Genomic DNA, 13358 nt, shown 5'->3' on the forward strand with positions numbered 1-13358 from the left:
TGGCTCATGCCTGTAATCCCAACACTTTGGGAGTCTGAGGTGGGAAGATTGCTTGAGGTTGGGAGTTTGAGACTAGCCTGAGCAACACGGTGAGACCCCACTCCTAGCAAAAAATTAAAAATTAGCTAGGTGTGGTGGCACGTTCCTGTACTCCTAGCTACTCAGGAGGTTGAGGCAGGAGGACTGCTTGAGCCCAGATGTTTGAGGTTACAGTGAGCTATGATCACACCACTGTACTCCAGCCTTGGCAACAGACAGAGATCCTGTCTCGAAAATAAATAAATAAAAATGGAGTAGAAAAATTCAATTAAAACCAAAAGAAGGTAGTAATAGAACTCAGAGAAAAAAAGATAAACACTTGCAAAAAACAAAAACAAAAACAAAAAAACCTGCAAAATGCCAGAAGCCCTTTTGTTGTATAATAATTTGGCTGGTTTTTGTCCCTGGTTTCTGGAAGACAGCCTCTAAGTCTAAACCTCTGGACTGTCCCCCAGTGATAGAAGTGCCTTTGTTATTCATAGTGGATACCTCAGACCACACCTGATAAGGTGACTCATGGTTGGCCTCTAGACAGTTTCAGGATGGGGGGCTGGCCATGCCAGAAAGAATGATCATATCTTTAGGAGGTGGAGGCTTTGAGCCACACATCAATCAGTCTGACCTCCTGACCTAGGGAGGGGCACAAGGCTGGAGATTGAATTCAATCATGTGGCCAATGATTCACTCAATCACACCTACGTAACAAAGCCCCAGTGAAAATTCTGCACACTCAATGCTCAAGTGAACTTCCTGATCAGTGACAGACACTGATGTGTTAGGAGGGTGATATATCCTAAGGACGCATAAGGTTTGTGTTTGAGATCCTCTAAGATCTTCCCCTTTATGTTTATTTTCTTTTCGCTGCAGTGAGCCATGAAGGTCCTAATTTGTATCCTTTATAATAAAAATGTAATCCTAAGTATAGTGCTTCCCTGAGTTCTATGATTTGTTCCAGCAAATTACTGAGCTGAGATGCTAGTAGAAATTCTGGAATCTGTAGACAGTTGGTCAGGAGTGCATGTGGCCTTGGAAACTCTAAGTTTGCTGCTTGCTTATGAAGTGATGGCAGTTTTGTGGGGGACTGTGCTATAAACCTATTAAATTTAACCTACCTCTCAGTAGTTACCACCAGGATTATTACATCCTATTGGTAATTACTTTAAATGTGTCTCTTTCTTTCTTTCTTTCTTTCTTTCTTAGAGATGGAGTCTTGCTCGGTCACCCAGGCTGGAGTGCAGTGATAGAATCACAACTCACTGTAGCCTCAAACTTCTGGGCTCATGCAATTCTCCTGCCTCTGCCTCCCAAGAAGCTGGAACTACAGGTGCATGCAACCTCACCTGGATAATTGTCTTAAACTATTAAATTAAATAGCAGACACTGGTCAGATGCGGTGGCTCACACCAGTAATCCCAGCACTTTGGGATGCCAAGGCAGGCAGATCACTTGAGGCCAGGAGTTTGAGACCAGTGTGGCCATCATGGTGAAATCCCATCTCTACTAAAAATACAAAAACTAGCCAGGTGCAGTAGCACATGCCTGTAATCCCATCTACTCGGGAGGCTGAGGCACAAGAATTGCTTGAACCTGGGAGTGGGAGGCTATAATGACAGAGTGAGACTGTCCCAGTAAAAATGAATTAAAAAAAAAAAAAAAAAAAAAAGCACAGACTGACAGAATGGATCTTATAAAACAGGACACAATAATATATAATCTAAAAGACACTCATTTGAACCCAAAGACAAAATCAAAACAAAGTAGGGGTAGCTGTTCTAAAATCAGACAAAACAGACTTTAAATTAAATATTATTACAGGAGAGAAAGAAGGACATTATAAAGGAGTTAAGGTAAAGGTAAAGGAGTCAAGCCATCTAAAAGATATAAAAATTATAAACATACATGACCTAGCAACAGAGCCCACAAATATAGGAAACAAAAATTTACATAACTGAAGGGAGAAACAGAGACGGTTCTACAGAAATAGTTAGACATATTACCATACTTCCAATAATGGACCTATTAGAACATGATCAAAGAAGAAAAATAACTATTGGTGAGGATCTGGAGATACTGAAACCCACTTTATACATTACTGTTAGAAGTATAAAATAATGTAAATGCTGTGAAGAACAGTTTGACAGTTCCTCAAAATCTTAGATATAGCTACCATATGACCTAGCAATTATACTCCTAGGAATATACCCCCAAATTGAAAACAGATGTTCAAGTAAAAACCTGCACATAAATGTTCATAGCAACACTACTCACAACAGTCAAAAGGTAGAAAGAACCCATATGCTCTGACAAACAGGTCAATCAAATATGGTATATAGGTTGAGTATTCCTTATCCGAAATGCTTGGGACCAGAGATATCTCAGATTTTGGAATGTTTATATTATATTATACTTACCGATTAAGCATCCCTAATCTGGAAATCTGAAATCCCAAATCCAAAATGCTCCAATGAGCATCATGTTGGGTGCACAAAAAGTTTTGAATTTTGGAATATTCCCGCAAGTGGAATACTATTCAGACATTAAAAGTGAGTGAAGTACTCATACATAACATGAATGCACCTTGAAAACAATATGCTAAGTAAAAGAAGCCAGGCAAAAAAGGTCACAAATTATATAATTTCTATCATATGAAATATCTAGAATAAACAAATCTGTAGAGACAGACAATTAGTAGTTGCTGGCAGCTGGGAGGAAGGGGGAATGAGGAGTGACTGCTTAACGGGTATGCGTTTCCTTTTGGGGTGATGCAAATGCTTTGAAACTAGGTAGTGGTGATGGTCACACAATATTGTGAATATACTAAATGCTTCCAAATTGAATAAAATTAAAATGGTTAATACAACAAATTTTATTCTATGTGTATCTTATCACAATTGAAAAAAATCTATGCACAAGTTTTTCAATTATTAAATCAGAACCAGTTATAGACAAAAATACACACAACAAACAACGGATATACACTACATACCTGTTAATGCTGCTGGTTTGGATAGTGTACTATATTGATTTTGTGTAGATATCATACTTTGACGTGGACTTAGTGTTGGTGATGCAACAAGTGACAGTTCTTCAATAATAATACTGCTTTTGGGATGATTCTTGGGAAGTTCATTTAATCTCTGCTCTAATGAATACTTTAAAAGGTCCAACTTCTGACTTGATTCATTAAATCTTGCTTGAGCCTTGCACAGGGAAAAGACAATTGTTGTCACTCAAATAATCACGTACTTTGAATAATGTATTTATTAAATCAAATAAAAATTTTATTTAGAATTACTTCTGAAAGTGCTTTTCTGTCTGTTACTTTTCCTGAGCCAAGTAATTTCATTACATTCTTTGCACCTTCTGCTACTGCAAACTCTATCCTAAAATGATGCCTTAATTCTTCCATCCGAAGTTCAAGAGGACTTATCACAGGTTTTGCTAGAAGGGAAAAAAGAAATTTTAATTGCACCATTTATTTGACTTTCCAATTTGCAGTGATTAAAATCATGAAAAGAAATGAATTCCCGTGACATTACACTAATTTAGTCCTTACATCAATAAACACTGAAATAAAAGTATTTGATATGATACTGAAATTCAGTCTTTCATTTTTTTCATTATACATCAAAATTACAAATCTGGAAAAAAGATTTTAGAGGTGAAAGATATCCAAATATTGTAACACTGGGAGACTGAAAGTTTCTACTCCTACTCTTAGCAACTAGCTGTTAAAGATTTCTTCTGGAATTAAAAATAAATAAATAAAACAAAACCAAAAAAACAAAAGAAAACAAAATCATACTCTTAAACAGGTAACAGATTGTTTTAAAAATAGAGACTGATTGTAAGTATTTGATAATCTATTTAAATGAAGAGATATATTCTAGATCAATATCTTCTTGAAATATAAGGGCCAAATATCTAAAAGCATCTATCCAAGTGAAGAGTCTAAAACTCAAGATTAAAAAAAAAAAGATAGTAATAATAATGCTTCCTCCCCCTTAACTTTGAACCACTGCCCTGTTCCTACATAAGATTATTTAGCACCATTATGCTCATAAGAAGGAGGACAATTTATTCCATCACCATTATCAAAAGCCAATTCATTAGTCTGGACTGCCTGAAGAATCTGCATTCGTATGACTTCTATTTTTGTCTTGCTATCCTGGAGCAGTTGCTGAGCTGTACCATGGAGTTTCCGATCCTATTAAAAAAAAAAGTTTGAAAAATTAAGCAAATAAAGGGGAAAATGAAACATTTTCATATCTTCTAAACAGATCAAGTGATGTATCAGCAAGTGAAAAACAGTTAAAAGAATGCTGTTAGCGCTATAATATATCTTATTGATAAATTTACAAAAAAAAGAGCCATCAAACTTACAGAGTGATAATTGTGAAAAACAACTCCATTAGTTAAGACAGTTTGGGAGAGAAGTAAATCTTATTATGGCTGTGTTTTTAAAATTTATTTTTTATTGCATATACTTGCAGTGTACATGATGTTTTGGTATGCATACACACAGTGAAATGATTATTACAGTCAAACAAATTTACTTCTACGGTTACCCCTTTTCATGTGTATATGTATTACGTGTATCTAAAATCTACTCTCTTAGCATATTTTCGGTATATAATATTAACTGTAGTTCATGCTATATATTAGATCTCTGGACTTATTCATCCTACCTAACTCTAAATATGTACCTTTTGACCTACTTCTCCCCATTTCTTCTTCCTCCCTATTGCTGGTAACTGTATTCTACTGTGTTTCTATTTATTCAGCTCTTTTTTTTGGATTCCACAGGGAAGTGAGATCATGCAGTATTTTTCTTCCTGTGTCTGGCTTATTTCACTTTGCATAATATCCTCTGGGCTCACCCATGTTGTCATATATGGCAGTATTCCCTTTTTCAAGGCTGAACAATATTTCATTATGTATATACATATATATATACACACACAGCACAATGCATTTATCTGCTAACAGATACTGTAGGTTTGAATCTTGTTACTATTTTTTAGAAAATCAAAATCCAAATTCACATTTGTAATTTTCTTATTTTTGCTATACACAAAAAATAAAGAATTTTTCTTTACTATGATCAATAACTCTAAGATTCAGAAACATAGTATGAAATGAATGCCTCCATGATTAAACCTAAAATAAAAACCTAATCAGATAGCATTTGTGTTCCAATTAATTATGCTGAGAGAAGTAGAAAACAGCATTTGTCAACCCTGGTGAAAATGAGAAAGGTCCCTAGAAAGACTTTAATGTCAAAAAATGAGACCTTCTTAATAAAGCTGGAGAATAGACTTCTGTCATTTCTTAAGATTTCAAAAAAAGCTCTGAATTAAGTGAAATAATGTTAATGCCTGATACGATTTGGTGTTTGTCCCTCCAAATCTCATTTTGAAATGTAAGTCCTCAGTGTCTGAATCGAGGCCTACTGGGAGGTATTTGGGTCACAGGGACAGATCCCTCATGAATTGCTTGGTGCCACCCTCACAGTATGAGTACGTTCTCATTCTATGAGTTCACGTTGGTTGTTGAGCTGTTCGTTCAAAAGAGCCTGGTACTTCCTCCTCTCTCTCTTGCTTCCTCTCACCAGGTGACATGTTGGCTGCCCTTCATCTTCCATCATGACTGTAAGCTTCCTGAGGCCCTCAACAGAAGCACATGCCAGCACCATCCTTCTTGTACAGTCTGTAGTACCGTGAGCCAAAAATAAACCTTTTTCTTTACAAATTACTCAGTCTCAGATATTCCTTTACAGTAACACAAATGAACCAATGCAATAGCATACCATTGCTTAGTTCCAGTAACACTGAATGTGAGTGACAGAAGGAACTGTACGCCAAATAATGACCTACTCAAAGATGTCAATGTCCTAAGCCTCAGAACCTTGTTAGTAAGTTACCTTACATGGCAAAGGAGATTTAAGGTAGCAAATAGAATTAATGTTGTTAATCATTTGACCTTAAAATACAGAGACTGTCCTTGATTATCCAGATAGGCCCAATGTAATCACAAGGGTCCTTAAATGTAGAAAAGGGAGGAAGAAAAGGTCAGAGTGATGTGATGTGAGAAAAACTGGACCTGCTATTGCTGGCTTAGAAGAAGCCAGGAGCCAAGAAGTGTGAGTAGCGTCCAGCAGCTGGAAAAAACAGGGAAACATTCTGCCCTACATCCTCCAGAAGGGAATGCAGTCCTGCCAACACCTTGATTTAAGCTCAGTAAGGTTCACTTCAGACAAAATAACTACAAAATTATAACATAATACATTTCTCTTGTTTTATACCACTAAATTAGTGATACTTTGTTACTGTAGAAAACTAAGAAATTTTAAAAAGAAATATTAGAAGTTAATGCCACCTCCTGTTTTTAGAGTTGCATCAGTTGTTAAAGACTGGTATCCACACACACATACACACAGAAATTGATTAAACATCAAGTTAGAAAGTACTTACTCATAAGAAAGGACAAGCTTTGCATTTTATTTAAGCATCTCTATTTTTAATCACTAAGGCAATCAGTACTAATTTGGAAATAAAATAGCACACAATCAACCTGTATCCTCCCGGAGATTCATGTCTCTTAGAACCCAAGAGACACGCTTGATGACGGCAGTATTATTTCAATAAATCAAACACACACTATTTGACACTGAATAAGGAAGAAAAAGATTGGAGATAAGGGGAATAAAAGTGAGCTGAGATATACTCTGCTGAATACCAAACTCAGGTTAATATACCATGGAGGAAAAAACATTGCATATTTACGAAATTTATAAATTTTTCTTCTATTTCTTTCATATTCCCAAAGTCAGTCATTTAGAAAATAGCTTCTGGCCAGACTGCTGCATAATGACATTTAGGTCAACAATGGAATACATATACCTATGTTTAGATATATTTAGATATACAAGTACTTACCATTGTGTTACAATTGCCTACAGTATTCAGTATAGTTACATGCTGTTACTACAGCCTAAGTGCAATAGGCTATACCATATAGTCTAGTACCTTCTAGAATTGTGTAAGTACACTCTATGATATCCACACAATGATGAAATCACTCACTGATGCTTTTGTCAGAATGTATCCCTGTTGTAATGCAATGCATGACTGAATTTCTTTGAGATCAGACTAGAGTAAAAGTATTCCAAAGCTCATAATTTAATGGGACAACCGTACTTTGCAGTCAGACAGACTTGAGCCCAAATCTTATTATATATAAACTTGGACAAATTATCTATTTTCTGAAAGCCTTAGGTTTCTTGCATAAACTATGTAAATTGTGATACCATTCTCTTCAATATAAAACTTTTGTTAGCATTAAACTAAAATTATATTGCCTAGCACATAATTGGCATTAAAATGTTCTCTTTTAGGACAATAAAAATAATGATTAAGTGTCTTGAAGTTCTAATGTAAAAGTATAAATATTAAGTAAACCATATAATATTACCCTCTTCAATTAAGCTACTTCTTTTATTATTTTATTGTCATGCAAAATGACAGTAGTTCCATCATTTTACTTCTTTGGAAATACTCCTTTCTTCACTATTTCAATTCAACAAGCAAGAAACAGCACTTGTATTTTATTTTCAAAATCGGTGAATTTTCCCACAGAAATTTCTGGAGGATCTGCAGGATGTCAACATATGATGAAACTTTTAAAATGGACTTTGGATATTATCTATCACAGGCAATACATAGTTATTACATATCAGTTTTACGTTTTCAGGCATTCAACGGAATTTTTATTGAGCACATAATACGTACAAGGGAAGAGATAAGGCTGGAGTATATGAACTGGTTTACATATTGGAGAAATCTGACTTATGTTGATAAAAACTTTGGGAAAGTTTTTACATATATGAGGTTGAACTACATGAAAATGCCAATGTCTGACTGATTTTGAACTAAAAAAACAGCAATTTTATATGGCTCAACCTAATAGACTAAAGTAATGAACTATTAGTAATTGGTACTCTATAATGCTGGTAATTATATTTGGAATAAATATTTTACAATTATAAGAATAACTAAACATGTATACTATTTTCAAATTATATGTTTTTTATTTTACAAAAAAAATAACATCTTGTTTTGCAAGCTACAGTGGGACATTACAACACATTACATCACACAGAAAACTTTCAAAAAAGCCAATCATTGTTCTTATTAGTACCATCTAGGTAATAAATAGGCCAATCATTCTTATTTTTTCATCATGTATTTATGTTAAAGTAACATACAGGAAGTAAGCCATAAATTACATGCCAGACCAGTGAAAATACAAATATTAATCAATCAGAATGTTACCCGATGAAGCTTATAATTTGCTAGAAGACATACAAATGATTGTTATATGCACTAGGAAGTTAAAAGTAGCTGAAGAAAATTCCCAAGAAATATGGAATCAGGCCAGGGATGGTGGCTCACGCCTGTAATCCCAGCACTTTGGGAGGCTGAGGCGGGCGGATCATCTGAGGTCAGGAGTTCAAGACCAGCCTGGCCAACATGGTGAAACCCTGCCTCTACCAAAAATACAAAAAATTAGCCAGGCATGGTAGTGCCCACTTGTAATTCCAGCTACTCAGGAGGCTGAGGCACGAGAATCACTTGAATCTGGGAGGTGGAGGCTGCAGTGAGCCAAGACTGCCCCACTGCACTCCAGCCTGGGTGACAGAGTGAAACCCTGTCTCAAAAAAAAAAAAAAAAAAAAGGTGGAATCAATTGTAGTTGAGGGAATCCAGAAAGGCTTCCCGAGTCATTATAATAAATAAGTGTGGAATATGTCAAGACTGGAGATTTTCTCATGTTAAGTGCTTTTACAACGACAACAACAACAACAAAAAAAACAAAAACAAACTTCCACTAAAGAACCCAAGGGTACTTTTGGAAGTAACCTGGTTGTCATGGTGGTATCACATATGCATACATATGTATAGAAACATCCAAATTAATCGAAATGTATAACTAAATATCTGCAACTTTTTTCTATCTAAATTAGATCTCAAAGCTTAAACAAACAAAACTGGAGGACTGGCGGTTGGGGAGACCTGGATGGACAGTCTTGTATATCCATATGTGGAGGATTGGGGAACACTTAAAACCAATGCAAGATGCTGGTAAGAACCCCAAATTTTAATAAATACCTTGGTTTACCACCTGAATATATATACAGGAGACATGTCTTTATTTTTATTATTTATTATTTTTTTGAGACGAAGTCTCAAAAACTCCCAGGTTCAAGTGATTCTATAAACAGGAGACATGGCTGGGCACGGTGGCTCACGACTGTAATCTCAGCACTTTGGGAGGGCCAGGCAGGGCGATCACTTGAGGTCAGGAGTTCGAGACCAGTCTGGCCAACATGGTGAAACCCCATCTCTACTAGCCATACAAAAAATTAGCCAGGCATAGTGGTGTGTGCCTATAATTCCGGGTACACAGGAGGCAGGCTGAGGGAGGAGAATCGCTTGAATTTGGGAGGGGGAGGTAGCAGTGAGCCGAGATTGCACCACTGCACTTGGGCCTGGGCGAGAGAGCGAGCCTCTGTCTCAAAACAACAACAACAACAAAAAACAGGAGGTATGTCTTTAACATATCTCATGAAGCCCCCAGAGATCGTTTCAAAGGATAAAAAAACAAAAAACAAAAAACAATGATGCTGCTTAAAGCCACACTACCAAATAAGAAAATGGCAAGCTAAACTACTTATGTAACGGGGTAAAATAACTGCATCCCATTTCTCAGATCCTTGTGCTGACAATAAAAACATGTTAGTCATAAAAGGGATAATAAGAAAATAATTACAGTACACACAGTATGAAATAAGAAAAAGAACAATGTGTAAATTATGGGCCAGAGGAAGATAAATGGAATGGGCAGTGAAGTGGTATCAATTGTTTTAACAGATACTTATTGAGTATTTGTAGCAAATTACTTCAATGTAGTATTGTTTTAGGTATTGAAGACATGGTAATAACCAAGATAATGTCTCTGCCTGCATGAAATTTATTTTCTAATGCTGAAAACTGATGGTAAAGAAACTGATCACATAAATTGTAATTTAAGGTAGTGGTAATGCAATAAAGGGATAAGAAGAGACAGAGGTTGCTATTTATCTTAGGATAAGTAGTGAAGAGCTTGCTGAGGTGGTAGCATCCAAGTAGATGACTTAATGAAGGGAGAAAGCCACAAAAGTACTTGGGAGAACAGATACCTAGGCAAAGATATAGCAAGTGCAAAAGCCCTGAGGTAAGAGTGTGCTTGCTATGTTTAAGGGATAGAAAAGAAGCTAGTGTAGCTAGAGAGTAATGAGAGATGAAGGTGTTTTAGAAGATGAGATCAGAAGCTATAGGTTTTCAGAGTCAGAATAAGAATTTTGGATTTTAAGTATGAGGGAAAACCACTGGAGGGTTCTGAAGCAGGAGGGTGAAAATATCTGACAAATTTAAAAAGGACAGCTCCGATCATAACATGCACAAGGGTAATAATTTAATCATGTAGAATCCCATAACCAGAGTCCTGTTGACAATTTTTACTGCCAAACTGAATTAATCATCCCTGTCCCTAAATTTGCTCCCCCTCATGAATTCTCTGTCATTGTGAAGGGCACCATAATTTATCAGTCTATCCACATAACCAATCTAAGAACAATCTTTGACTCTGCCTCCTTCCTCATATCTAAGATACCAAAAGTATGACTCTTATCTTCACTGTTTTCACTGCTGTTACAAGAGAAAGGAAGCTATTTAACCTGTACTACTGCAAAACACTACTTAAACTTACTGCCTGCATATAAGACCTTCTTTAATTAATTCTTTAAGTCTGAGGAGGATGGATGTGAACTTTTTTTTTTTTTTTGAGATGGAGTTTTCCTTTTGTCGTTGCCCAGGCTGGAGTGCAATGGCGTGATCTCGGCTCACCACAACCTCCACCTCCCAGGTTCAAGTGATTCTCTTGCCTCAGCCTCCCAAGTAGCAGGATTACAGGCATGCAACACCATGCCCAGTTAATTTTGTATTTTTAGTAGAGACAGGGTTTCTTTATCCATGTTAGTCAGGCTGGTCTCTAACTCCCAACCTTGGGTGATCCGCCCACCTTGGCCTCCCAAAGTGCTGGGATTACAGGCGTGAGCCACCACACCTGACCGGATGGATGTGAAATTTCTAAACTTGAAATCTGATTGTGTATTTTCCCTGCTAAAAGGAGCTCCCTGCTTTCAGCAGCTCCATCTATCTTGTAAGATAATCACAACTGCTTAATTCTGTGCAAACTACCATATAACCTGGCTTTTCTTTCAGTTTCGTTATATCTCTCACTATGCCTCACCCACTTAAAACTCCACTGGTGGGGAAGGGAAAGAAGCCCTAATGGAATCACCTGGAGGACTTTTCCCAAACAAAATGAATGTCTTTCTGGAGATTCAGATTTGTTTCCCTATGGCTTTTAATTGAAAACGACTGCTAGAGTTGACAACTCTTACTATCAGAAGTACATTTTAGCTACCCTCAGATATGTTAGGTAAGAAATATGCTAAGAACTTGTGCTACAGCCACACCAAATCACTTTCATTCCTTAGAATAAGCCAGGCTATTTCACAGTTCCTTACTGTGTATATACTGCATTCAACCACACCACCATCCCTAAAAAGTAATTTTTTATTAAATGCCAAATCATCCTTCAAATATCATACTAAAACTTAAAAGATTTCATTCTGGCAGTTAAATGATTATTCTCCATTGTGCTTCCAAAGTCAGTCAAATAAATCACTGTTACACACTGTAACTATTCACACACGATATATCTCGTTTTAAGATAGCGGGTCTCTTAAAAGCAGGATATTATCTATTGAGTACCTAGTATGTAATAAGGACCATCTTTATTACACTTATACCCCACAGCCTAGCATAATGGCTATCAAACTTTTAACTAAATCCTTAGTGAATAAATTAATATTCCACATAATTAAAATTTATAATTTTCCCTAATCTAAAACGATGTACTCTGACCCTTTGAGAAGTTTAAAGATGAAAAATAAAAACAGTTAAGGTGGAATCTAGACAGAAATAACTGGCAGGCCTATCTCAGAGACAATAGTAGTTGCAAATGGGCTTTGGACATCCATTTGAGTCCCTCTCAAATTAATAAATCTAATTCAAAATAAAAACCTATGCAAAATTGACATATCTGTTTTAACAGGATGCTCACAGCCTTGTTCACTTTGGATCTGTGGTTGTTTTAGGTTATCTATTTGTTTTACTTTTAATATGTCCATAACTGTTCAACTTAGAGCAGTGGTTAGTAATCTTTTGTGGATTAAATACCACTTTGAGAATAAGGTGTAACCTACAGCCCTTTCATCCATACAACTATCAACACAGACACTTGCTTTTCCTATAACTTCAAAGGGTTCATAAACCCCTCAAACTAATCCCTCCACCCCAGATTTAAAAACTTTACTCCAAAGGTAGTAGCTGGGTTAATTTGAAAATGCTCAGCATAATGTGCTAAAATCGCAGTTCCAGGAACAAAGAAAAAAAAAGGTCAAAATAACATTTTATAAAAATATAAAATCCCTAAAACTAAATGTCAGTGCTAAAAATAACAGCACAAACAATAACTCTATCATCCAATAAGAAATGTTCAAAGTTAGTGAAATAATATCCTATCAAATATCACATAAGTAAATAGGAACAAATACCTTTCTCTAAAAGTAACAAAAAATTCTTTTGAACATAAAATCTAATGCTCATAATTAACGTTAAAACATTTTTTATGAAAAGTACACATTTCTTTCTTTTTGATATCTTCCCTAATGTCTTTTTTTCTTTCTCTTTAAACAATTTTTTTTTTTTTTTGAGACAGGGTCTTGCTATATTGACCAGGCTGGTTTCAAACTCCTGGCCTCAAGGAATCCTCCTGCCTCAGCCTCCCAGAGTGCTACGTATACAGGTGTGAGCCACCAGGCTTAGCCTCAAATTTCATTTGGGGTGAATAGCTAGGATGCACGACTAAGAAAAAAAAATTTCCCTCTGATTTCAAATTATTTTTAAACTGAAACAAACAAAATACATAAGAACTTTTATTATGAAATTATTTTTAAAATATCTATTAAAATATAAAAAATTGATTTGCAGAGATAAAAATATTTAAAATACATGAGTTGAAAGTAAAAAGGTATATTTTATAATTTTATATCCTTCTTAGAATTTTTGGAAATTATTAAAACTATAGAACCTTAGGCTGAAGAGAACCTTGAGGATAATCTGGTTCAGTGGCTCACAACAATTTCTTTTT

General features: G+C 35.7%; 1 protein-coding gene across 6 annotated transcripts in view; it reads right to left on the minus strand.

The window, feature by feature from the left end:
• Positions 1 to 13358, minus strand: part of LOC105482800 (protein kinase N2) — a 161047-nt gene that overhangs the window by 58289 nt on the left and 89400 nt on the right. For all 6 annotated transcript variants that reach the window (XM_011743148.2, XM_011743150.2, XM_011743143.2 and 3 more), the window contains 3 exons: positions 4129 to 4246; positions 3335 to 3480; positions 3026 to 3239 (listed from right to left, as the gene is read on the minus strand). In XM_011743148.2, coding sequence (XP_011741450.1) covers positions 3026 to 3239; positions 3335 to 3480; positions 4129 to 4246 — 478 coding nt within the window. The remainder of the gene's footprint in view (positions 1 to 3025; positions 3240 to 3334; positions 3481 to 4128; positions 4247 to 13358) is intronic.

This window comes from Macaca nemestrina, chromosome 1 (assembly GCF_043159975.1).
Source record: "Macaca nemestrina isolate mMacNem1 chromosome 1, mMacNem.hap1, whole genome shotgun sequence".
NCBI lineage: Eukaryota > Metazoa > Chordata > Mammalia > Primates > Cercopithecidae > Macaca > Macaca nemestrina.